Raw genomic sequence first — 25,233 nt, forward strand, 5'->3', positions numbered from 1 at the left:
GCAACGTAAATGATAAGAACTCTGGCTTCGAATGATGAAGCCTCATAAATAGTAGGGAAGAAGGCCAAAAACGCCTTTGTACTGTATATAAAAAATGTACTAGTGTGAGAAACAACATGCAGCAAAGAGGGCCACTCAATTCTTCCACAAAGGGGACAGTGGTGAAGGAAGGATTTACAGCTTGTAAAATAGATGCTTTTTCACGTGGGATTAAAACCAAAACATTTGGAGATACATGCTTTTTATTTAGGAAAATCTCACAAAATATGGCGATGCATGCATTTCACTGAGGATAAACCTTCATAACATTTGGAGATACGTATTTGCTTTTTGCGCACAGTAAAAACTCAGAAAATGTATTCAAATGCTTTTCACTGGGAATTAAAAACACAAAATTTGGAGAGACAATTAGGAGTGTCGAAATCGCCGGAAATATAGCGATACTTTGCTTTATATTGGGGATAAAAATTTGGAGACGCATGCGTTTTATTTGGGGAAGACTCACAAAGTCTAGAGATACAAGCTTTTAATTGGGGATTAATCATCATAATTATAAAATAATTATAGTAATAATATAATAATTTAAATTTGGAGATATGTGCTTTTTATTCATGGTAAAAACCTTTCATTGAGGATCAAAAACAAATTGCAGATAGAGTACATACTTTTCATTTCGGAAAATCTCACAAAATGTGGTAATACATGCTTTATATTTACGATAACTCACAAAATTTGAAGATACGTGCGTTTCATTTGGGAAAAATTTACACATTTTGGAAATACATGCAAAAAAAGCGATGACATGAAACTAATTGTATTACTGTATAAATGACTTTACTCACAACATAATTACAAGACAAATGACTACCCTGATTAAATCATAGCTAATATTGATATAGTATAGGATATTGTTATTTCTATAATGTTGATAAATATTCTGGTCCACTTGAGGATTTTCCTGTGGATCTGAGGAGGATATCCTCAGCCTAAGTGTGTCTGTGTGTGTGTGTGTGTGTGTGTGTGTGCGTATGCGTGTGTGCATGCTTGTGTGTACACGCGTGTGTGTGTGCCTGCATGCATGGGTGGAAAAGGAAGGTTGGGGGACGGATGAGTTTCACAATAACGTGTCTCAGATGAAGTTTGCACGCTCATGATGCAGACTGGACTGTCAGTGTAAAGACAACTACAAGGATCCACAAGCAGGACTGCGTCTGGAGGCGATGCGACACCTTTGTGATTCCTCTCGGGGGGGATTTTAGGTGAAAAAACATGTGCCGTTTTCTATCTCTGCTGTGGGTCCTGTGCGCCATGCCAGTATCCAGCATTTTCCAGGGCACTTGTCTGAAAAAAGGTAAAGTTACTGCCAATGTGTTTTATCCTCTCTTATAAAGCAAGCAACTTATTTTAGTCTTGTGATTAAAAGGATTTGACATTTAAATACATAAAACAGAAGGAAATGTTAATGTGAGCACAGTTCACACAAAAGTGAAGATACACAAAACTTCTGGTAGAGAGGTTGGTGAACCTACAAAAAGGAAATTCCTACTTATCATTAAAATAACAGTTGTTTTTGGATGACATTTGGAAGATTTTATGTTTCTCTCCTGACAAACATTTCCCCTTGTTTACTGTCTTCAAGGACAACTGTTGTAATATCCCATGCCGACTAATTACCGCTACTATAAATTGTTCAAATGTGTTTTATTTGGCTTTATTGCGCTGTAAATGACAAGTGGTAGGGCATTAGAATCATAATTCTTTAAGATTTCCATTTGTGCTGGTTTCCCTTTAACTTTTAGCCTCTCCAGATGTTGTGCTTTCTCGTGTGGGAAAGTGTGTTTACTGTTCAAAAAAGGCTAAAGTTCATTTGGTGTCAAGCTCAGCCAGTTGACTTTAATCATCTATCTCTCGCTCTCCAAACTTTCAACAGTGAACTCAGAACCAGCCGAGGTTAGTGTGGTTATCCAAATAAGAGACAGAGCACTTTAGGAATATTGTGCAAAGAAAAGGAAATTGAGAATAATTAAAATGAGGAAGTAAAAATTTTTGGACATCCTGGTTTAGAGACAAAAAAAATATGTACGATTGCTGAACAGACTTATGTAATAGTGATTCTGCATTATATGACTAACATATCTTTATCCACAGACTAACCCTAAACTTATTCCTAGCCCCGACACACCCTAACCCTTCCTCAACCTATTCCTAACCCTACCTGTACCCTAACCCTAACATTCAGCCAACCTCAACCCTACCCTGAACTGGAATTCACCCTACCCCAATCCCGAACAGTAAATCCTACATTGGAAATAAAAGGTCTACACACCCCTGTTCAGATGCCAGGTTTTTCTTATTTTAAAAAATGAGATCTATAACCTGTACTACTCAATAGAAAAAAATAATCTTTTTAGAGAGGGAAAGTAAAAAAGTGTGCACACCTTATTACTGAGGATATGGCTGTCTTCAGAATTAACCAATCACATTCAAACTCATGTTAAATGGCAGTCAGCGCCACCATTTATATTGCCTCTCATTAACCCAAATGAAGTTCAGATGTTCGTGTCGGCTTTCCCTGACATTTTTGAAGTCACATCTTACAGCACGAGCCATGGTCCGCAGAGAGCTTCCACGGCATCATTCAGGAAAAAGGTACAATAGAATTTCCGGGGCTTTAAAAACAGTAAACCATGGAACACAGTGAAGACAGTCATCTTCAAGTGGAGAAAATATGGCACAACATTACCAAGAACTGGATGTCTGTCCAAAATGGATGAACAGATAAGAAACAAACTGGTAACGGGAGGCTGCCAAGAGGCTGAGAGCAACACTGAAGGACTTGCAAGAAGGTTTTGCACAAACACAACACTGCTCATCAGCAAAAGAACACCACACCTACAGTGAAGCATGGTGGTGGCAGCATCATGATTCGGGGTCGTTTTTCTTCAGCTGGCACTGGGGCCTTCGTCAAAGTGAACAGTTCCTTCAAACATCTGTGGCATGAACTGAAGAAAGCTGTGCACAGGAGTAGCCCTCGTTATCTGACAAATTTCGGGAATTTCTGCAAAGAAGAGTGGACAAATATTGCCAAATCACAATGTGCCACACTAAAAGACACCTTCCCCAAAAGACTGAATGCTTTAATGTAAGACAAATGTGATGCAACATAGTATTCGTCTGAGGGTGTGCATTTTATTGTATTTATTTTTCCCATTAAAGATGTTTTGTCCTGAATTGAGTTGTACAGGTTATAGGTCACATCAATGGGGGGAAAAGGTTTGAAATGATTTTTCTTGGTCTTATTTTTTCTATCACTAAAAACTGGCATTTGAACGGAGGTGTGTAGACTTTTTAGAACCACTTTTCCTCTACCGTAAACCAACCTGAACCCTAATCTTAACAATAACACCAAACTTTAACCCCTTAACCATACCCTAACACGAACTATATCCCACTAGCCTAACCCTACCCTAAAAGTAATGCTCCCACCCACTTAAACACAACCCCACTCAAAGATCTAACTCCAACCCTACCCGAATCTTAACCCTAACTCGAATCTAACCCTAATTCCAATAACCCTAACCTTATTTCTAACAACTGATGTACTTTTTTTGTGATTTAAACAGCTTAGTGGGTGTGACTGGCATTTACCATTTTTTTATTGGCGTAAGCAGTTACTGTTTAGCCCAAATAATTCTGCTTAACTCGCCGAGCAAACATAACAGAGCCAGAGATGGAGCTGTCGTTTCTTCTGGAACGTGGCCTACATAAGTATTTGTTGCTTCACTAATTATGAATGAAAACGCTATTCTTCAAATACAGTTCAACATCAACAGTGAACCGTACTGTTACTTTGCTTTTGGTCTCTCTCCAGAGGCTCCCCCCGGCATGTTGGTACTGTCCCCAGGCAGCAGTTTAGTTCTGTCCTGTGATGGCGATGTGAGGGTGGATGGAGCAAAAGTCAAAGTGGCTAAACACCCGTCCAATGATGAAGACTCTTCCAGTGAGACACAGACCAGCAATGGAGCTTTCATAAAAACTGATAGGAACTCATTGACGGACAAGAGTCAGGAGGAAGGAGTCGAGAGTGCTGGACATGCATCATTATCATCATCATCATCAACATCATTGTCATCATCATCGTTTCCTAGGCATCAAGAGGTTCAGCCGACCAGTACACCTTTGAAGGGGGAAGACGTGGATGGCAGCGAGGGGAGGAGGGACGTAAAAGGGAAGACCAAGTGGAAGTGGAACGGGAAGACAGTGGGGCGAGGACGTTGGGACTGGGACGGCTTCACGACGGGGAGGAGGAGGACACAGCTCTCTGTGACCTCAGTGCGACTGAAGGATTCTGGGAACTACACCTGTCAGCACAGAGACCGAGAGACGTTCTCTTTGAAGGTCATTGTGGCCGGTGAGTCACATCATCACGGAAACCGATTAATCAAATTATTTGAATTTAAAAGAGGTTTTAATTCAAGTTAAATTAGCTGTATGGTCTTCCACCAGGCTATAGGTTATAATGTATGTGCAACCAACTTCTGGATTTGGCAGAATCCCCACATGCTGCCAGATCTCGTCTGATCTTGGAAGCTAAGCAGGGTTAGTTCTAGTTAGTACTTGGATGGGAGACCACTTAGGAATACCACGTCTGTGTTTGGGCAGTTGGCCAATCACCTGCTCCTGTAAAAAAAAAAAAACTACAGAAACTGCAATTTTTACTAAAAACAACACCATATAAAAAAAAATGCTAGTGGTTTTTTGGGGGGCTGGAATAGAATAATCGTATTTCGGGGATAAACTGTACAGTATGAGTACCCCGTTCATTTAATGTTTGAGATTAACTCAACTGTTGTGGCAATTTTATCGTAAAACAATACATTCAGTGGTGCAGCAACTGTACAATAGCGACACGGGTGGCAGTGCACCACCTGAGCATTGCTCTTCTTTCATTGAATCATGTGCATGCAGTATTATTAATATTTAACATTATCGAATAGCAGCAGTGATTCAATTGTGAATTGACGTGTGAATCCAGTAAAATTATTTTACTGTCCTTGTTATCATTCAAGGGATTCTTGTGGGTATAAAACGATTTATTGAATGGCCCATGTGCAATGGCGGTCCGAGCTTGAATGACGCCCTGTGCTAAACCCTAATCTACATTTTAGGATGAAAATAGCAAACCCATTCATCCATCCATCCATCCATTTTCTGAGCCGCTTCTCCTCACTCGGGTCGCGGGCGTGCTGGAGCCTATCCCAGCTGTCATCGGGCAGGTGGCGGGGTACACCCTGAACTGGTTGCAAACCCATTCATTTACCTTATTATAATTTTTATTTTATTTTTTTACCTTTTTTTCTTTGGGGGTTGGCGGGGGCGTTGCCAGCCTCCCACAAATGCCACCTTGTGCAGCTGCACGTCGCACATACCAGAAATCACCACCGCTTGTGTGGCAGTGATGATTGAGAATTGATGACGTGACCAGCAAGTCGCTGTATGTTATATTACTATTTCAGTCATTAAGCTTTGAAGTTCAGCTGAATTGTTTTTTATTATTAATAAACTGCTGGCTTTTGTCGATTCAAATATGTAAATATAACAATTTGGCTGAAAAGTACACTTCATCACGATGGGGGGAATCTTGGTGTCAGAAGATAAGTTGTTCCTTCCTGCAACTTTAAATTTGAATCTACACGATATGTTTCTAGATTGATCGACTGTACTGTCATGCTGCCACACTGGTCTTCTTAATTTTTAAATATGGCCTAATGGTGTGATTTGAAGAAATTTACACATAATCTGTATCCTCAAAAGAAAATAGATTCTTAAATACTTTTTACAAATAGTAAGATGAGTGTTTCTAAGAAAGTGAGGGCTTCATTAAGAACAACCACAAATATTCATATAAATGCATTTACAGTGACGGTTCATGTGCTGTAGATCCTCCAGAAGTTCCCAGCCTGTCCTGCTCCAAAAGGTCACCCAGCAGTAAGATCCGCTGTGATTGGACACCTCAGAAGCCGTTGACATTACGCCCGAGCTGTTACCTCTTTATCAATAAAAGGTAAGAGCAGTAGCTTGCTCGATGTGTATTGCAGATGCTCCTGTTACAGCTAAACACTTTTATCAGGACAATATTAGTCTTATCAATGTAATAAAAGGTGTGTCTCCACTGTAGTGATTCCCAACCACAGCACACGAGATAACCAGGTGTGCCACGGCAAATGATCCAATTTCACTTCAATGATCCGTAAATGGTCACTGATGGTGTAGTGGTACACTCGCCTGACTTTGGTGCGGGCAGCGTGGGTTCAGTTCCCACTCAGTGACGGTGTGAATGTGAATGTGAGTGCGAATGGTTGTCCGTGTCTATATGTGCCCCGCGACTGACTGGCGACCATTTCAGGGTGTAGTCCGCCTTTCGCCCGAAGTCAGCTGGGATAGGCTCCAGCGTCCCGCGACCCTAACGAGGATAAGCGGTGTTGAAAAATTGATGGTCCGAAAATCTGCATGTATTTACTCCAAATAATGTGTCTTTGTTCATCTATCTATGCCATCAACGTATAATGACAGGCAAAAACATAAAATGTTCTTCCACGAGGTGGCAGTTAAGGTACAATTAACCTGTGAAGCCATGAGTTGCCATTCACAATACAGAATAAATCATGGTGTCCTGTGAGTATTTCAGCTCTGTAGTCAACTAAAGTGACCCAGATTTCACAATGGGTAAGTAGATTTGTGAGGAAAGTGTGATCAGATCATCATTATTTCAGTATCCTGTATACAGTAGCTCACAAAAGTGAATAAATGCCTTAATTTTTTGTACATATCTTTTCATGGGACAACACTGAAGAAATGACACTTTGCAACAATGTAAAGTAGTCAACTTATATAACTGAAAATTTACTGTCCCCTTAAAATAACTCAACACACAGTTATTAATGTTGAAACGGCTGCTAACAAAAGTAAACCAATAGTTTGTGTGGCTGCAATTATATTCCAGCACTGCCTTAACCTTCTTGGGAATGAAGTTCACCACAGCTTCACAGGTTGCCCCACAAATCTTTTGACACTCCTCAATGTTAACACTCTTACTGTATATATGCTGTGCACTGGCTAACAGTATGTTACATTGTAGAAAAGTGTCATTTACAGAAATGTGACGGGTGTCAGGCGGCACGGTGGCCGACTGGTTAGAGCGTCAGCCTCACAGTTCTGAGGTGCGGGGTTCAATCCCCGTCCCCGCCTGTGTGGAGTTTGCATGTTTTCCCCGTGCCTGCGTGGGTTTTCTCCAGGCACTCCGGTTTCCTCCCACATCCCAAAAACATGCATTAATTGGAGACTCTAAATTGCCCGTAGGCATGACTGTGACTGTGACTGTGAGTGCGAATGGTTGTTTGTTTGTATGTGCCCTGCGATTGGCTGGCAACCAGTTCAGGGTGTACCCCGCCTCCTGCCCGATGACAGCTGGGATAGGCTCCAGCACGCCCGCGACCCTAGTGAGGAGAAGCGGATGGGTGACGGGTGTCCACTGGGGTCTTGACATACGAGACTTTTCGAGATACGAGACGTCGTTCAGCCAATTTTTTGCTTTGACCTGCAAGCAAAGGTTTGGGATGCAAGGGCTGAGACATCAACTCAATTCACTTCACAACAAGCAGCACTTCGGGAGATACAGAAAAAGTCAAGCTGTTTATTGCCACTACCAGTTGAAGTTTATTGTCAAACTAAACATAACAAAAAACAACCACTTTAGATAAGTCCACTGGGCTTACTGCTGGGAAACAATGCAAAATTCCATTGACGCATCAGCATCGCAGCGTTATAACACTTTAAGCAACGCATATGTGAACTTAAACCAACACATGTAGACTGATAATATAACAATACTCACAAGCAGACATTCTCTATCCTCTGCAAAGAACGACTAATATTACTGCAGCCCACTGAGGATTTTTGACCGGCTCAACGTATATTCGTATGTCTGTATTATACTGGCCCCGGGTGGCCAAGGCACACACGACAGAAGGAGCAGCACAATGTCCATTCAATTGAACCCAAAAATCTTTAATTCTTTACATTCTTCTTAATTCTGTCATTGCTGTATGTTTTTATAATGTACAATGAGTGCTATTTTTCTTATTAAAAAACACATTAAAAATTTGGGGGGGTTTTCGGTGGGTGAGGCTGCAACATATTAATGGTATTTCAGTTTGTTTCAATTGGGAGCAAGGATTTGAGATAGTGTTTTGGGTTCTTATCTCAAGGCACCACTGTTCACTTTCGTGAGCTCATTTATGCTTTTCATGGCAATTTTGAGATTTTTGTCATGTTAAATATGTGCCTTGGCTCAATAAAGGTCAGCAAGCACTGCTCTACTGCTTATGCACAATGACTGCATGGCTATCAAAGACTCTCATAATATTCGTGTCCGTGTTAATATGTTGAGTTCAACTCACACAAATGTATCGCTATGAACCCTGTTGTGTCAACACTGCACTGCAAACAATACACACAAGTTATTTAAAACCACAATGTTCCAGTGTTGATTTCCTCCCATGTGAATGATCCTCTCCCATCGCCTCTTGCGGTTCAGGCGCAGCGACAGATTCCATCGTGTTCAGTGCTCCTTCTCCTCCCAGTGGTCCCGCTGCTGGTGTGTTCTGGAGCACAACGAGGACGAGCTCAGGACACGTCACATGGCCTACTTGTGCGTCACGAACATGGCGGGCAATGCCACTAGCACCATCTTGCCCTTTTTCCCTCTTAACATTTGTAAGTCCACACAGTTCTTACCATCTCACTGCTTGACTTTTAGGGTTTCATAGTAAATCGTCCTCTCCACTAGTGAAGCCGGACCCTCCCTCAGCGGTGTCAGTCCGACAGGAAATGGGACACGAGACCAGGATGACGGTGAACTGGGCTTTCCCCGCTTCCTGGAAGTCCCAAGACAATTATTATGAGCTTATCTATGAACTGAAATACCAGGCCGTTGGCTCGTCGTCTTCAAGTATGCAGGTACACAGCAATCACAATGACAATTTCAACGGCATGCGGGAGAGCGCAGAGCTCAGCCAAGGCCAAACTGTTCAGAAAAACAACTGTGAACGTCACTGCATCATTCAAGGATGAAAATACTATAAAAGCATTGCAACCCACTCAACCAAATCCAGGCTGGGGGCACTCCTCAGACTTTACTTCCAAGTAATTAGTGTCAGAAGAGGGATGATTAACCACAAGATCATCTGTGGCCTGCCCTTTTGGAAGGGACACAGTGCACAGGTTCTTCAACCCAGTAGAACCAGGCTCAAAAATTGGGTAGAGGATGCTCCTTGGTCTTCCCAAAAAAATGGTGTCAGAAGTGGGATTAGTGTCAAAAGTGGGAGTATTAATTTTGAGCCTATTTATGGCGTTGCCTGTTGCAAGGGACACAGTGCACAGGTTTTTACTTCCATAGATTGGGGATCAAATCTGGGTTGAGGGTGCTCCTCAGTTGGAGAAATTGGTGTCAGAAGTGGGATGACTAACCGGGGGCACATCTGTGGCCTGCCCTTTTTGAATGGACAGTCTACAGGTTTTTCAACACAATAGACCTGGCTGCAAATCTTGGTTGACAACACTTCCGAATAATTGGTGTCAGAAGTGGGACAGATTAACCATGAGCCCATCCATGGCGTATCCTGTTGTAAGGGATGCAATGTACCGGTTTTGTTTTTTCCCCGGGTTCAAATCAGTGTCGATGTTACTCCTCAGAGTTATGCGAAAATTTGTGTCAGAAGTGGGTTCGCAGTTCCCAGTTGGAAGGACGGTTTGACAATTGACCCTCTGTAGCATTACCATTTTTGGGTGGCAGTAAAATCTAATAGTGACTCAAAATGTGGAGAAGTTAACTAACCAGTCAACAAATCAATCCTTTAGCCTTTAAACTTGGTGGATGTAACAATAACAAACTCCATTGGTATTACCAGTTGACAAAAGGGTATCTTGAGTCAGGTTTCTTTGACTTGGTTGCAAATGTGTGATCAAATTGTGTTATGAATGCTTTAGAATGTGTTGGCTGACCATTTAGCAAGTTTTAGTGAGTGATGCACTTTACAGTTATCGCTTTGAACTATCAACTAAAACTACAAATAAATGCAGGATCACTAAATGTGTTATTGGGCACTTACGAGCATTTATTCATAGGCAAGTTATTGTGTAAATACTTTTACCCGATAAAGGTTTATTAAATCTTCAGTGTTAACTCAACTAAGTGCAGCATATTTTCGGTTGAATATTCACAAATTCACCTATTTTTCCTTGGGAAAAATCCCCAGTTATTCACTTGGAAACTCATCTATTCACATTTTTTTATGCTCCTTCTCGAACAAAATGCCACATAAAGCCCTGTCTCAATCGGAAAGTAGTACAGTGGTTAGTGTCAAAGAAGCGTGTTGAATTGTTCCATCGCGACTGAGAGACAAGCTTTATGTGTCATGCTAGAGCTAAGTTTAGCCTGGGTTGTTCGTGGAAGTTACGGCGAGTTCACCGCATGTACCGCACGTAAACACACACTTACGGTGCATTCTTTTCTAAATCGAATTATCTGTAAGATATTTATTTTGATGGATAATATTGTAAGATGAGTTTGAAATGATATTGTTTTGGGATCATAGTTTGTGGCATATTTATGGCTTAAGGTGGGGTTTTAAGTGAAAAATGGCAGATAGCTTAAAAAGAAAGAAAGATAGAAATACATGAATTTGCAAAAATGCTGGGGTTCACTAAATGACATGCTGCAAGTATTAAAACACACTTACTGACTGTGTGCGTGGGTGTGTGCATGTGTGTGCGTGTTACATTAGCTGATGTTGATCAAGGGCCGTCGTTTCTTCACTATCACCGATGCGATGCCGGGTGTCGAGTACATGATCCAGGTCAGAACTCAGGATGAGTATGATGGTCTCTGGAGCAACTGGAGTGCGCCGGTGTATGGCAGCAGCTGGACTGGTAATTATTAAAAATGAACAAACATGCACACAAAAGCAGACATAGTTCATTATATTGGGAACTACTTACTCGATGGAAAAACACCCTCATCATGTACTGTCGGACGTGCGATTCTGATGGCAACTTGTAGGAATCCAGCACTTCTTGACCCACTCTGGGAACAAACGTTGTCATGGCAACCTCATCAATCAGCGGCATTTTTATTTCCTTCCTGTATGTTTGAGTTTTCCGAAGAGCATTTCAAGGAAAGCAATGTTAGAAACACTGCTAAGCACACCTACTTTTACTCTGTCTTTGTTCCTCTTCCGCTCTTTGTTCCTCGTCAAGGTTTTATGTTCAAAACTCATGAAATCTTAACAACTCTTGATGCCAATACAAGATCATATCGTGCCTTCACAAAGATTAGTTTTGATTGACACTGTTAACGGTGTTTTTATTTTTGTGGTTGTGTGGGATGAGAAACTTCTCAATAAGTTAGAATACGGGAGCTAAAAGTTCATTTACAGTATTTTAGCAGTTTAGTTCAAAAACTGCAACCAGTATATTAAACAGATTCATTTAACACATTCCAATTCCAATTCCTATCTTCCATCCACCCACCCAGGTTTCCCACAATATAATTTTTTTTTCAGATGCACCAATACTGAACATGCTGTTCATGACATGGACATTGGAGAGAGAAAAAAAAAACCGCATCAATCACAATCAACAAGATGTGTTGCGGTGTACCTGCTTGATAAAATATTATTACATATACATGTGTATTATTTCACAATCATCATGTTTCATTTCAGACTCAAGGACACAAGAGCCAATGGCTTTGCTGAATGAAGATCTCATGACTATAACGGTAAATAATCTTGTAGTGTTGATTGAGCACAATTTACTTATCCGAGTACATTTGAAGCCTTTGTTTTTATTAAATGGATATCTTTTTTTTTATTTATGACAACAGAAAACTATATTTTAAAAAGTTTCATGTACATTGCGTACATTATTAGAATGATTCTTAACAGTCCACTGAAGTTCTGTGGCCGCACTATAAAACTTGGTTAAGGTAAAAATGGATAATATCCAACCTATATATATAAAATACAAACATTAGCTCGGCTTAAAAAATAAGACAAAAAAACAAACAAAAACAAAAAAAAACACTCCCCAAAAATATTGAACATTTGTGTTTACATATACAAATTAAGTTTGGTAATGACGTTAGTAAATGGATCGTGGTTGTGGTCGAGACTAATTGCCGCGGCCAACAAGCTAACGTACACTATATTGCCAAAAGTGTTCGCTCACCTGCCTTGACTCATGAATATAAGTGACATCCCATTCTTAATCCATATGGTTCAGTATGACATCGGTCCACCCTCTGCAATTATACCATCTTAAACTCTTCTGGAATGGCTTTCTGCAAGGTGTAGGAGTGTGTTTATGGGAATTTATGACTATTTTTCCTGAAGCGCATTTGTGAGGTTTCACACTGATGTTGGAGGAAAAGGCCTGTCTCACAGTCTCCGCTCTAATTCATCCAAAAGTTTTCTATCGGGTTGAGGTCAGAACTCTGTGCAGGCTAGTCAAGTTCATCCACACCAGACTCTGTCATCCATGTCTTTATGAACCTTGATTTGTGCAAGGGTGCACAGTCAGTCAGTCCAAACAAAGTTGGAAATGTCCAAAATATTAGCCCCTGAGCACCAGTGAAAGGAACGCTGAATGCTTCAGTATTGTTGGATTTATCTTACCCAACATTATAAAAAATAGACACAAAAGGAATGAAGACACTGGTTTCTTTTTCTCATGAGGAGGGCGTATGGGAGATTGTTCAGATCACAGATAATAAGAGGGTTTTTCCCAGACATAGTATTCTAAACAATAAGACACGACACATAATATTTGATAATAAGAGGGTTTTTCCCAGACATAGTATTCTAAGCAATAAGACACAACACAAAATATTGGACCAACACTTGTCCCGACCCGACCACATCCGATCACGTCCTTGATCCAGGCGCCCTTCCATCGGATGATGCTGAGTCTTCTTTTTGAAGGCGAGACATCTAAAATCGTCCATAATACTAATGCAAGCTAAGCAAATAAATGATAACTTCTACAATTTATCTAACATTTCCCTCCTGTTTATCATGTATTTGCACAAATTCTCATATCATCTTACAGTCACTTCATTTCGATTTTTAACTGTAGAATCATTTTTATGAAACAAATACATTTACACTCAGAGTAAACTTGTCATATATGAATGTTGTAGTTTAAACATCGTAATCATCTGTATCAGGAAACAAATTAGTTAAAGCAAAATCATCATTATCATCATAATCATCATTATCATCATACAGTGATGGATACATCAGCTCCATACGATTTCTCCATGGGGGTTATGGTTGTGGTGATTAATTTACTGATTAATGCCCAAATGCATGGGATACAACAACATCCACATAATGTCAGAATGGCTGCAAAAACAGCAATTGATATCAATATTGGTGAAATGGGGGTTTTATATTTACCAAAAACGTCCATCCGAGCTGTCCCACAAGGAGTGTTGATTGAGGGTCCGTAGACCATCGATGGCTCTGGTCAAGCTGCCATCTGAAGCAGTATTGTTTGTTCTCCAAACATACCGCAAACACCTCCCTCTCTTGCGAGGAGCATGTCGACAGCTATGCGGTCTTTGGAACGTCCTTGAGCTGCTCGTGCACAGCTTCCAACCCATTCTGAGTCCAATTTCCTAATCTCTGTACATTGAAGTGGATGTAGTTTATCCCATCAACATTTTTATTAATCGTACATCACCAGCATATGAAAGACTCAAATCCTCCTGCAACTTGGTCAGCCAATTTGTATTGATTAGGAACCCCACGAGGAACACCTATGGCGTCGATGTATGTTGGATTATTTTGCCCCTGCCAGGACAAATCTCTTTTTTGTATATGTTCTAGATTGGACAAAAACATTGGTGCCCTTTCCATTAAATCTTGAACAGGCATAGGGTATACTGACACATGCAATATCAAAGTGATAATAGCGCATAATCTAGATATATCTTTAGGTAATCTATCAAACAGTCTATCATCTCCGCACCACCACCAGATGTCGCTCCGTGACACTGGCACAAAATTTGGTCCGACTTTTAAGATTACTTTACACTGTGTGTCGTTCAGTGGTCCTAATTTTTTCCCTTTACTAATCATGTTTATACAAGTGAAATTATTTGGTGCTACTAAAGTAGAAAACATCGGTTTGTGTTTATCTGCTTCTGTTACGGGATATATAGGATCCCATGATTTACACCTCTTAGTTGGTACAGTAGCGTTCATGAATGGAATAATACAATCTTGTGATAATTGTGCCGGAACTATGCGCAACAAAGGCCTGGGACCCATGCAAATTACACAATCTTTTCTCGTTACATTTGCTGCTTGTTCCACCAATAGTAACCAATTATTATTTTGTCCTGAAACTCCTGTGACAACAAGGAACCAATTATCAGTAGTTATGTTGTTAACCATTAAAATTTGTCCACCTTTATTTGAAGTTTTTAATGGCATTTTTGGTTTAACACGGTTCCTATAACACAATACTACTTGGAAGTGGGGATCTTTTCCACCAGAATAGGCCCACAAGCTCACTATCAAACACATTGGGTGATTTGATTCGTATTTCAATATTAAACTATGGACCGTTTTGCTTAAGTTAAATTTCTTTCTATGTTCTTTTGCTGTTCTTTTTGACCAACTGGACCAATCATAACCTGTTTCACCAATAAGGTGTTCCCATTCAAAGCCTATAGTTGCATACCAGTCATATCTAAATCCCCAATTCTGCCCATTCTCTTGAGCATCATTGGTGAGAGCCGCATATGGAATTAGGATTAAAGCAGCTTGATTTTGGGGGGCACAAAATATTAAACCTTTTTGCCGCGTTTGGAGGCCATGCCCACAATTTTGATCATCAGCTATACTCCTTTTGACACGAGTTAATGATTCAAAATTTTTTATTATTGGGTTTGTCATATTGGTCCAGTTGGTAGGTGATTTTCTATCAAACAAAATTGGTTGTATCATTGAGGGTGGGACGTCCCATGTACCACAAAAACAAAACCAACATCATAGTAGCCAAAGTTGCTACGTAACAACTTATCGAATCTCATAACCAACGTGGGTGTGCCTTTCTGCTGAGTTCTCACTAAACGGGTTGGTGTCTTTTTTCTTCACTGACCAGCAAGCGTTTTCAGAATCTACACATCTGCTCCCGCTCCGTTATCAGACTTTTGCTCACCTTCCCTATTTGAGTACTCAGCTGAAATGACTTTTTTACAGTCTGTTAAATGAACCCACGTGTTTCTTTCTGCTATTTTTTTTTTTTTTTTTTTTAGGGCTGTAAAGTGTCAATCTATCTGTGCCACCATCCCTCCGGTTGAGACATGTGACACAGCATGGCTCAATATAGCAGCCCATTTTGAGTAGGTTTTTTTTTCTCTTTTTTTTCTCTGTGCTAATGTAAATTTCATTTTGTAGTTTTGCACTTTGTTTTTCACAATAATTACGGTCTTGTTGAGGAATACTCATATTGGCTATCAGTATAGATTGTACCATCTTTATTTATCATTAGTTTGCATGCCTCGGTTAATGCTACTAATTCAGCAGCTTGTTCAGCCAATTCCTGACAATCATGCTGCGTGCCTTCATCAAGTAAGGGTATTAGTGTGGCTGGATTTAAGGTTGTGCATCGCTCAATAGTCAAATGTGGTTGTGACAGCAAGATGGCAATGCAAGATAAATGTCTTGCCGGTGATAAAAACGCCATATTGGTTTGCAATAGGAGAGCAGACACTGTATGTGGGATCTTAAGGGTAAATGGATGAAATAACACAATTGTGGAACTGCTCTGTATTGCCGTCAAGGCTGCCACAACTGCTCTGACACAATGTGGTAATGCACACGTTACATTGTCCAATTTAGTTGAAAAATAAGCTATTGGTCTTAGCTTATCACCGTATTGTTGTGTAAGTACGGAGGTCATGCAATAGCTTCTACAATCTACCATTTGAATGAATGTTTTATCATTAAATTTGGAAGGCCTAGCGCAGTAGTCAACACCAAATGTTGTTTAATGTCACAGAAGGCCTTTTCTGCCTCTGTACTCCATTAAACAGGTGATATCATTTTAAGGTTGTCTTCATACATTAATTTTGACAATGGTGCAACAATTTCTGCATAGTTTGTCCTGTAAATTGAAATCCACCTCCTCATTCTCTGTGATGTTTACACAAGAGGATTTGTTGAGTTGGGAAGCAGGCTGGCTTAGTCATGCGGTAGTTTGTCCGTATTCTCTTTTATTTTTTATTTTTTTCTTTTTTAGGGCAGTCACGTGCAATGTGGCCTTTGTTTCCACAGCACCAACAGATGGTATTATCATAATAATTTCGATTTCTACCATATCTTACTCTCCCACGGTCTCTGCCGCGTCCTCTAAAATTATCTCTCTCTCTGCCTTGATAGTATATTTCTGCTTCTTCGTCGAGGAAGACATCTATCTTCTCTTTTTGTTTTTTGTCTAACACTCTTTCTGCGTGGAGGGCATGATTAACATATTCCTCCAGAAGGCCAGTTGCTAGGTTTATCCAATGTTTATCTATCCATCTGTTAATGTGTTCTTTCGAATTCGCATGTAAAGCATTTTTTTAACTGTTGTTGATAAGGTGTGATGCCGGCTACGGCCTTTTTCACATCCTCATTAGTCCAGGTCCTATAGACCAAAATAGTTTCTTTTTGGATTTGCCACTTCAATCATCGGAAATAAATCCATGTCTCCCTCGTCTGAGGTTATATTTGTTATTTTGAGAGTGGGAGAAAATGTTTCTCCCATAGTTTTAGACCAATTCATTTGTACCCCTCCCGATCGTAAAATTCGTTGTGTTTGTGCCTCTTGAGTTGGAGGATTTTCATGAGGTGGCAAAACCGGGTACAAGGGTGCTGATGCTTTTGTTTCCTTATTTTTTTTACAACTTTCTTCAATTATCTTTTTCTCGCTAATTCTTATTATTGGTCCTGTCTCGTCATTTTCCTGTCTTTGAAACAACATATTTTTATGTCTACCTTCCTGCTCTTTTTGTTCATTTGTTAAGTGTTTCTTATTTTCCCTTCCTTTTTCTCTTTTAGACGCCATGTTTAACCAGAAGAGTAAGTCGTCAAATCCATCTTTTTGTATTTGTGATATATAATTTTTGTGTCGACACTTTATTTCGTTTTGAAGTTGAACTATTTTTTTGCGAATTTAGCTGGCCAGCGAAACCGTATTTGGTTATCCACGTGTTTAAATGTTCTATTTTGGAATGGTTTTGTAGTTGAACATATTTCCAATCTTTACACGTTAGGTCTATTTTTTGATCCGGTTTACTGTTATTTATTCCCATTTTTGTGAATTTGGAAGTCAGTTCATTTGCACCTAGAGTGACCTAAATACTGACTTTATTCAAAAATGACAGGGTGACAATAAATGTCTGAGTTCTGGCAATTCTTAAGCTTCTACCCCAATTGGGGCGGAGAATTCTTGCCTTTGCTTCCAAACCCAGTTGTCACTTACAATCCAGTCTTATACATTCATACTTTTACACATACACACGATATTAATAACGTTTTTATAAACACACGAAAACACGGAAACACAGAAATACGGAATTTAAGTACGTACAGGACCCCGCCGTCCTCACGGAATTTATCGGACTCCGACGTCCATCTTGACCACTTGCCAGTGACTAGTATTACACAAGGTTTATTCTGCCGCAGACTTCTTCGTCGCGCAATTCACTCACTCTTTAATCCTTTTTTCCTAAAAAATTTTAAAAAATTTAACTCACCACTCGTCTTCAATCCTGTGGATTGTCGTCAACCTTCAGATCCCAGTTGAGGAGAACGAAGAACAGTCCCGTAAAGGGTCTTACTTGCCGTGGCCACGGTCTCTTAACTGGAAGTCGGCTCCACAACTGGAATCCTCGGGTGTGTTGACATCCGGCTCGAAGGACCAATTTAATGTTGGATTTATCTTACCCAACATTATAAAAAATAGACACAAAAGGAATGAAGACACTGGTTTCTTTTTCTCATGAGGAGGGCGTATGGGAGATTGTTCAGATCACAGCCTCTCAACACGCTCTAAACAATCCCCCCCCCCCCCTCACTCCTGTATTTATTTGAAATAGGAGGGATTTACAAATCATAATGTTCTAAGCAATAAGACACAACACAAAATATTTGATAATAAGAGGGTTTTTCCCAGACATAGTATTCTAAACAATAAGACACGACACATAATATTTGATAAAAAGAGGGTTTTTCAGACACAACACAAAATATTGGACCAACACTTGTCCCGACCCGACCACATCCGATCACGTCCTTGGTCCAGGCGCCCTTCCATCGGATGATGCTGAGTCATCTTTTCGAAGGCGAGACATCTAAAATCGTCCATAATACTAATGCAAGCTAAGCAAATAAATGATAACTTCTACAATTTATCTAACAAGTATACCAAGAGATTTTGGACTGTCAAACAGTTTGGGGATTACTCCTTCCTGTTCCAACATGTCTGTGCACCAGTGCACAAAGCAAGGTCCATAAAACATAGATGAGAGAATTTGGCAAGGGTAAAATTGACTGGCCTGCATAGAGTCCTGTCCTCAACCCAATAGAACACCTTTGGGTTGATTTCGAGTAGACAGTGGGCCAGGCCTTCTCGTCCAACATCAGTGTATGACCTCACAAATATGCTCCTGTAAGAATGGGCAAACATTCCCATAAACTCACTCCTAAACCTTGTTCAAAGCCTTCCCACAAGATTTGAAGCTGTTACAGCTGCAAAGGGTAGACCAACATCATATGAAACCATATCGATTTAGAATGGGATATAACTTAAAATCATATGTGAGTCAGGGCAGGTGAGCGAATACTTTTGGCAATACAGCGTATCTTTTAGCAATGCTTGATAACAAACATCCAAGTCACATAACTATTAAGTCCTCTCACCTGTTTTTCCATTTCGTATTTTTCATGAGACTGAAATTGATTCACAGATTGGCTTAAATCTTGTGTGTGTTTGTGTGTGTGTGTGTGTGTGTGTGTGTGTGTGCGCGTGTGCGTGTGTGTGTGTGCGTGTGTGTGTGTGTGTGTGTGACTTTATTTCATCTTGCAGTTTCCCGAGTATGAAGGATCCGGCACGGACGTTCCATCTGAAGGTGAGCGTCTGCCTGCAACCATTGTTCAAGTCACTTAGTGTGAGACAAACAAAAGAGAATGTTGATGTTAAAAAGTTCCTTCTGGTGAGAACAGGAAGTCATGTTGCCATAGCAAAAGGGGCGCTCAGGAAACATGGCTCAACACACCTTTTGCGTAGAACATGCCCTGAAATGTACTTTGGTGGTCATGGCTCTTGTGTCTTTGCAGCACTTCCCGAATCGAGCATCAGCCCCGTGGCGATGGTGTCACATCACATCCTGTGGATCTCATGTTCATTCGCCATCCTCGCTGTTATTTAGGCCGTCTACGTGTTCAGGTAAAACTCTAATTGCCGTGCAGGGATACATTCCAGACCCACCTGGGATAAGTGAAAATCTGCGATATAGAAAGACCATATTAAAAAAAAACATTTTTTATATAGTTTTACCCCTCCCTTATGATTTAAACTCATTAATATATATTTGAAAGTATTCCTTAGAACCTGTTCCCACTCTCTCGAAGTCAAGAAATGGAAGACTATTGTACAACATCACTTGAAGGAAACGAAAAGACTCAAGTTAGTACAGTGCTCCAAATAAGAGGTCTAGCGTGCTTGCTTCAAGCTTTATTTGCTTATAACCTAGTTGAGGTTGCTGCAAAACTGACACATACACAAAGAATTAATTATTGTCCATTTTTTAAACACTAAAATAATAAGAAAATAATTTTGTCTAACAAAAATCAGCTTTTGCTAATGCTAAGATACAATGCAAAATGTCAGCGATGAGTAATGGAAATTGCATAAATGTCACATTAATTATATAAACCTTCAAAAAACTGCAATTTTAACACGTGCAGACTAGCAACACATAAACAGAACATGACGCAAAAGAGAATCAAATATTGTATATTTCAACACCAAAATGTTCAAGCAAACCATAGATATTTCGTCAAACAAAGGTCCAACAGCTTAATGTTGCAATATGATGCAAAATGGCAAAGATGTGCGGACTGAAATCAGCATAGATGTTACAATAATGATATATCTCCAACCGACTCCTACTTTTACACACACAGCAGCAACAACATATACAAACAAAGTACACAACCTGGGCACATATTGTCTCTGCTCTGTGGGAACGATGACTATTACTGCAGCTTAATAGGGGACCTTCTCTGCCTCTTCTTCTTGCTCTTAATTACGCTGCATCTCTTCCAGTAGACTTCAGTGTTGCCTGGCCTGTAGCGGCACAACGTGGCACTACAGTGAAGAGGCTCAACTCTAAATTCGGACTTGTCTGTATCGTGTAAAAGCTTATAAAAGACGATTGCTTAAAATCTGCGATATAGCAGGGACGTGAAAGATGAACCGCCATATTCACCGTACTTCACTGGACAAATGAGTGGCTGTCCAGCTTTGTAATTTTACCCACTTGTTCCATTTTAGACACAAAGAAAAATTCCTGACCAAATTGCACAGTCTGCGTTTTCGGCGGCACTACAAACCGCCCGCCACAATTGGACCAGAAGGTCGAGCCCTGGTGACCTTTAACCCCCCATGTCCCAAGGAAGAACCCACCGTGGAAGAGGACGCAGAGGAAAATCATGGAGACGGAGCAAAGTGAAGCCATTCGCTTCAACAATACGAACTATTTCCTCATGCAGAGAGAATGAGAACATCAAATGTATTCAGAATGTTTATAAAAATGCCAGGAAAAGCTTGTATATGAGGTGTGACAATAAAGAAATGAGACTGATGCCCGTGAATCAGTTCCAATTGGCCAACTGCTTATGTCACAATGTTGCCCCACAACTATTCTGCTGCAATATCGTTCACTTCTCTCAGTCCGTGCTTCTTTTTCAGGTTTGTATACAGCACACAAAAGAAGCACAGAGCGAGAAAAATGAACAATTTTGGCCAATTGTCCTTTTAGACTTCTTACTTGCTGCAGTTACACAGCCTTTAAGCTACTCTGTTTTTAATACATGTATGTACTGCTGGATTGTACAGTGGATAGACTTTGTACTATGTGCTCTGTAAATACTGTATCTCATGCAGTACCACACATTTACACGTTTGTCAAATATTTTTGCAATAGTCTGTAAAATATCACTGATTGATGGAATTCATGCAAAGTGAAAATGCAAGGATAAAGCTTTATTTTTATTATGGAATTTTGATTTGGTTGTTATTAATTTGTACAAACACTTATAGTACAAACGGTGAGCTTTTGATTTAACAATACAGTAGTGTTTGGTACAGATTTTTGCAGTTGCTAAATTAGGTGACCAAAATATACAGCAAAAATAAGACCACTGCAAAATGAACAGTTTCTCTGATTTTGGTATTTGTATGTACAGTATATGTTTGAGGTAAATGAACATTTTTGTTTTCTTGTACAAACCACTGACAACCTAAATCCCAAATGCATATATTGTAATTTTGAGCATTTATTTGCAGAAAATGAAAAACGATGTATGTATATTACCCGTAGCGACTTCGGACACACGTTTGACACGCAACCGTTCACACAACTTGCATGTTTTGGGGGATTTGGAAGGGAGCCAGAAGATCCGGAGAAACCCGGATGAAGCCGACGTGCTACTCGGCATCATTATCGTCACTGTCATTTTCCTCTCATTGGAGATCGGCGTCGTCATAGCCACATGCGGCTATGTGACGCCTACGGAGATCTCTTCGGTGTTGTTGGCGCCCTCTGCGGGATACAAGGCGTAACGGCAAGCGAGCGTTTCTATAGCAACTGTTGTGCGCGTCAGGAGCAGACGGTCGCCGCTGTTTTGGAGCGTGTTCGCACAGCACCGATGTCAACACAAAGCGCTTTGGGCAAACTGGACGTCGCCGTCCTGAACGCCGAACAGCGGGAGAAACTGCGCCAGTTCAAAGTAAGACTCGAGGGAAACGAACGAGAGGCGAATACGCCTTCATGAAACGCCTTCTTTGGTGGCAGATCCAGACGAGGATCGACAACGAGAAGTATCTGATGGCGCATCCCGAAGTGGAGGTCATGGTTGAAGATTTTCTCAGGTTCCATCACTTTCTTTCGATTTGCGCCTATTAAATACAGTAAGCATCGCTTTAAATCCATCCTTTATTATTTCTCGGACAACTGCAGTTCCGAGAGAGATGAATAGATTTGCTCTCGAGCTATTTTCAACACTTTAGATTTCAAATTTGTAAAAAATATCAAACCGAGTGACATGGATTATAACCATTCGTATCAAGTTGTGGGAAAAACTACGGACTTGACCATATTTGCACATACAATGTTTCTGGCCGACAGTGACGATATGATTGGATGATTGGAGTGAACCAATGCTATCTATCTGCCAATAGCCAGCTTGTGTTTGTTTGTCTTGTAGAGACGTGCTTCTTAAAAGGCCCACTCACATTCGCGCATTTGCTGCTGGTGAGTTACACAAACAAATGCTCATAATATATAATATATTCAATTGTAATCACATTATTATTATTATTATTTTTATGCAGGATATATGTAGTGACTCTCAGAGGACTGCAATAGCCTCTGATAGAAAGAATGTCCCGATCTATTCCTAATAAATCTGTTGAATGGTGTCTTTCAGATCATTTCACCAACCCCGACCTTCACGCCGTTATTAACGCCAAAATGGAGACCATCAATATGGACTCCTAAAAGGCTGACAGGAAGAGGATGTTTGTCACAGTTGTTTACTCATTTAGGAAGCATCTTTTGTTGTAACGGACTGTCGCACTCCATGAAGCACAAACGCTATTATTGTACACCAAAACATAATGTCTTCCCTGTATTGTATTTCAAACACAGTGTCACTGGAGCGTTGCTTCCATGTTTGTATGAGACGATTCTGCTTTATAATCTTACATTGTATGCCATTGAATATGTCATTCTTGTTCAGGATCTAGTGTAGGTTATTTCAAAAATAACAGGTGGGAAAAAATAATAAAGGCTGTCCAACCTGTTGATCTTTGTTCCTCTTTTATTGTTGTTTTAAGCTACCATAAAGATTAGTTTGGTTCTTTCTCTGGAGTTTAGACCATTATTACTTGCGATGTCAGCAAATCTCATAGGAGTCCGGCTCAATGTCATTTGATTTTTATCTCTATTTTTCATCTTTTCTGACCATCTGAAACTGGAACACAAATGAGTAACAAAGCTTTCCCTCGCTGTTATTTGTCTGTCAGGTGCCTTCAAAATGTGAGTATTTTATTTTTGTTTCATTTATTTTTGTCGTAAATGTTTCACTATCCTTGTTTAACATTTAAGAATGTTAAGACGTCAATCAAGACATTGCCTGTAAAGTTAATGGCTAGGAGAAATTATTTGGCTTTATATTAGTTTGTATTAACTTTTGTTTTTTTTGTTTTTAAAAGGTGCCATATTTTGCCAAACCAACTTTTTCAAGTATTTGGTATGTTATATTGTCTCTATGAGTTGGGACATTGTGTTAAACAGAAATAAAAACAGAATACAATGATTTGCAAATCATGTTCAACATATATTTAATTGAATACACGACAAAGACAAGATATTTAATGTTCAAACTGATCAACTTTATTGTTTTTAGCAAATAATCATTAACTTAGAATTTTATGGCTGCAACACGTTCCAAAAAAGCTGGGACAGTGTCTTACGGTGTCTATGAGGTGTTTCACTGCTGATTCGAAATGGATGAACCTGGAGATGATGGACCACCACACAGGGCAAATGACAGTGTGGATTCTTTCAACCAAGACAAGGTGAGGGAGTTAACACCAGTCGAAAGTCAAGGGCAAAATAATGTCTTTAACGTGCATCGTTTTTCCTCACATTTAGATTTGTGACACGTTCCGCTCGGCCGACTTGTAATCTGCGGTGAGGGCGATCAGGATGAGACCCGGCCTGGAGAGGAAGTTGTTCCACAAGTTTGAAGAGTGCTTCAGAGATGAGCATCGGTTTGTTGAACACGTGGACGAGTGTGTAGATCCCTGACTCGGTACGTTCAAAATGAATGGATCCGGCAGCTTCCTTGCTAATATCCACACTTTTCCTTTCATTGTCGCCAGCATCCTCTCTCTTTAGCAACCTGCTTCTTCCTTAACTCTTAATCTATCTTTTTATGTTTTAAGAAATGTGATCAAGTACAATATATGGTATACACAGCATTAAACGCCTGTTCAGGCTCAGTGTTCAGTGCGTCCGTATATCCAATCGCTATTTGGGATGGACATCACGTTCCATCTGTGTACCCTACCCGCAATGCAGGAGCCAATCATGTTGAAGCGGGGCGGGTCTTGTCGAGAAAGGCCGCGGGATTTCTAAGAACGTCTGTGAAATGGGCCCCTCCCTTTCCAGGTTTCCACAATTGTAATTTGTTTCGTCTTTTTGTAAAAGTGTTTCTGCTTTTGTTTTTGTGTTTTCTGAAATGTTTAAGTGTTTCACAATTTGTTTTATTGTTTTGCACTCCCAGGCCGCCGTAGCTATATATAAGTGCACTCCATTTTACCATCTATGGTGCCTCAGTAAACTGTGAAATATGAATTAAAATAATCCAAGCATGCTTTTTGAAATGAAAATTGACACATTTATACTAAGTCCATGTTAGAGAGTCAATTCTATGGAGGTCTACGGAACCTTGAAAGAGGACATAGTATGGACTATAGTATTTAATAGGAATAGCTGAAATTGCATGTACACTATGTTTGTAGAAAGACAAAGACAAAGCAAAACATGAGGCATGTTTTTCTAGAAAATGTTGGTTGAACACAAAATTGTTCAACACTTGTGGCTCTCTAAATAGTGCTTTTACATCATTAGCTGAGTCAGTTCAGTGCTCTGCAGCTAATTCGCTCTTTCACAACAAAAACAATTAAATTCACGAATGAAACTAACGTGCCTTACCTGTGTGGTGGTCATTCACATAAACTCTTTATGTCCCTCTGATTCAGGAGCTCACTTAGAAATGTCCCTATTTTCAAAGAAAAGCACTTTTTAAAATTATACACACACACACA

General features: G+C 40.1%; 2 protein-coding genes across 3 annotated transcripts; both read left to right on the forward strand.

Annotated features, from left to right (window-relative positions):
* The first annotated feature begins 1,099 nt into the window (after positions 1-1,099).
* Positions 1,100-21,398, forward strand: il6r (interleukin 6 receptor). Its single transcript, XM_061777602.1, has 10 exons — positions 1,100-1,351; positions 3,872-4,411; positions 5,941-6,064; positions 8,597-8,775; positions 8,849-9,018; positions 10,845-10,989; positions 11,784-11,839; positions 19,201-19,243; positions 19,452-19,560; positions 20,671-21,398. The coding sequence occupies exons 1-9, from the start codon at positions 1,270-1,272 to the stop codon at positions 19,541-19,543; spliced, it is 1,431 nt and encodes a 476-aa protein (XP_061633586.1). The 5' UTR covers positions 1,100-1,269; the 3' UTR covers positions 19,544-19,560; positions 20,671-21,398.
* Positions 21,399-21,530: 132 nt separating this feature from the next.
* LOC133479997 (RIIa domain-containing protein 1) lies at positions 21,531-23,203 on the forward strand. 2 transcript variants are annotated; one of them, XM_061777610.1, is made up of 4 exons: positions 21,531-22,127; positions 22,193-22,269; positions 22,605-22,651; positions 22,827-23,203. In XM_061777610.1, exons 1-4 carry the CDS (start codon positions 21,891-21,893, stop codon positions 22,895-22,897), a joined length of 432 nt encoding a protein of 143 aa, XP_061633594.1. In that variant the 5' UTR covers positions 21,531-21,890; the 3' UTR covers positions 22,898-23,203. The 2 variants fall into 2 exon arrangements, with proteins under 2 accessions (XP_061633594.1, XP_061633595.1); XM_061777611.1 differs by lacking the exon at positions 22,605-22,651.
* The last annotated feature ends 2,030 nt before the right edge of the window (positions 23,204-25,233 follow it).

Source organism: Phyllopteryx taeniolatus, chromosome 6 (genome assembly GCF_024500385.1).
Source record: "Phyllopteryx taeniolatus isolate TA_2022b chromosome 6, UOR_Ptae_1.2, whole genome shotgun sequence".
Taxonomy (NCBI): domain Eukaryota; kingdom Metazoa; phylum Chordata; class Actinopteri; order Syngnathiformes; family Syngnathidae; genus Phyllopteryx; species Phyllopteryx taeniolatus.

What these genes read in the sequence shown, in the direction of transcription:
- il6r (XM_061777602.1), top strand. Translation starts at nt 1,270, where the DNA reads ATGTGCCGTTTTCTATCTCTGCTGTGGGTCCTGTGCGCCATGCCAGTA. An exon ending in TACCTCTTTATCAATAAAAG is followed by an intron (nt 6,065 to 8,596) that starts GTAAGAGCAGTA and finishes CTTGCGGTTCAG; the next exon opens with GCGCAGCGACAGATTCCATC. An exon ending in CACGGACGTTCCATCTGAAG is followed by an intron (nt 19,244 to 19,451) that starts GTGAGCGTCTGC and finishes GTGTCTTTGCAG; the next exon opens with CACTTCCCGAATCGAGCATC.
- LOC133479997 (XM_061777610.1), top strand. Translation starts at nt 21,891, where the DNA reads ATGCGGCTATGTGACGCCTACGGAGATCTCTTCGGTGTTGTTGGCGCC. An exon ending in AGAAACTGCGCCAGTTCAAA is followed by an intron (nt 22,128 to 22,192) that starts GTAAGACTCGAG and finishes CTTTGGTGGCAG; the next exon opens with ATCCAGACGAGGATCGACAA. An exon ending in CATTCGCGCATTTGCTGCTG is followed by an intron (nt 22,652 to 22,826) that starts GTGAGTTACACA and finishes GGTGTCTTTCAG; the next exon opens with ATCATTTCACCAACCCCGAC.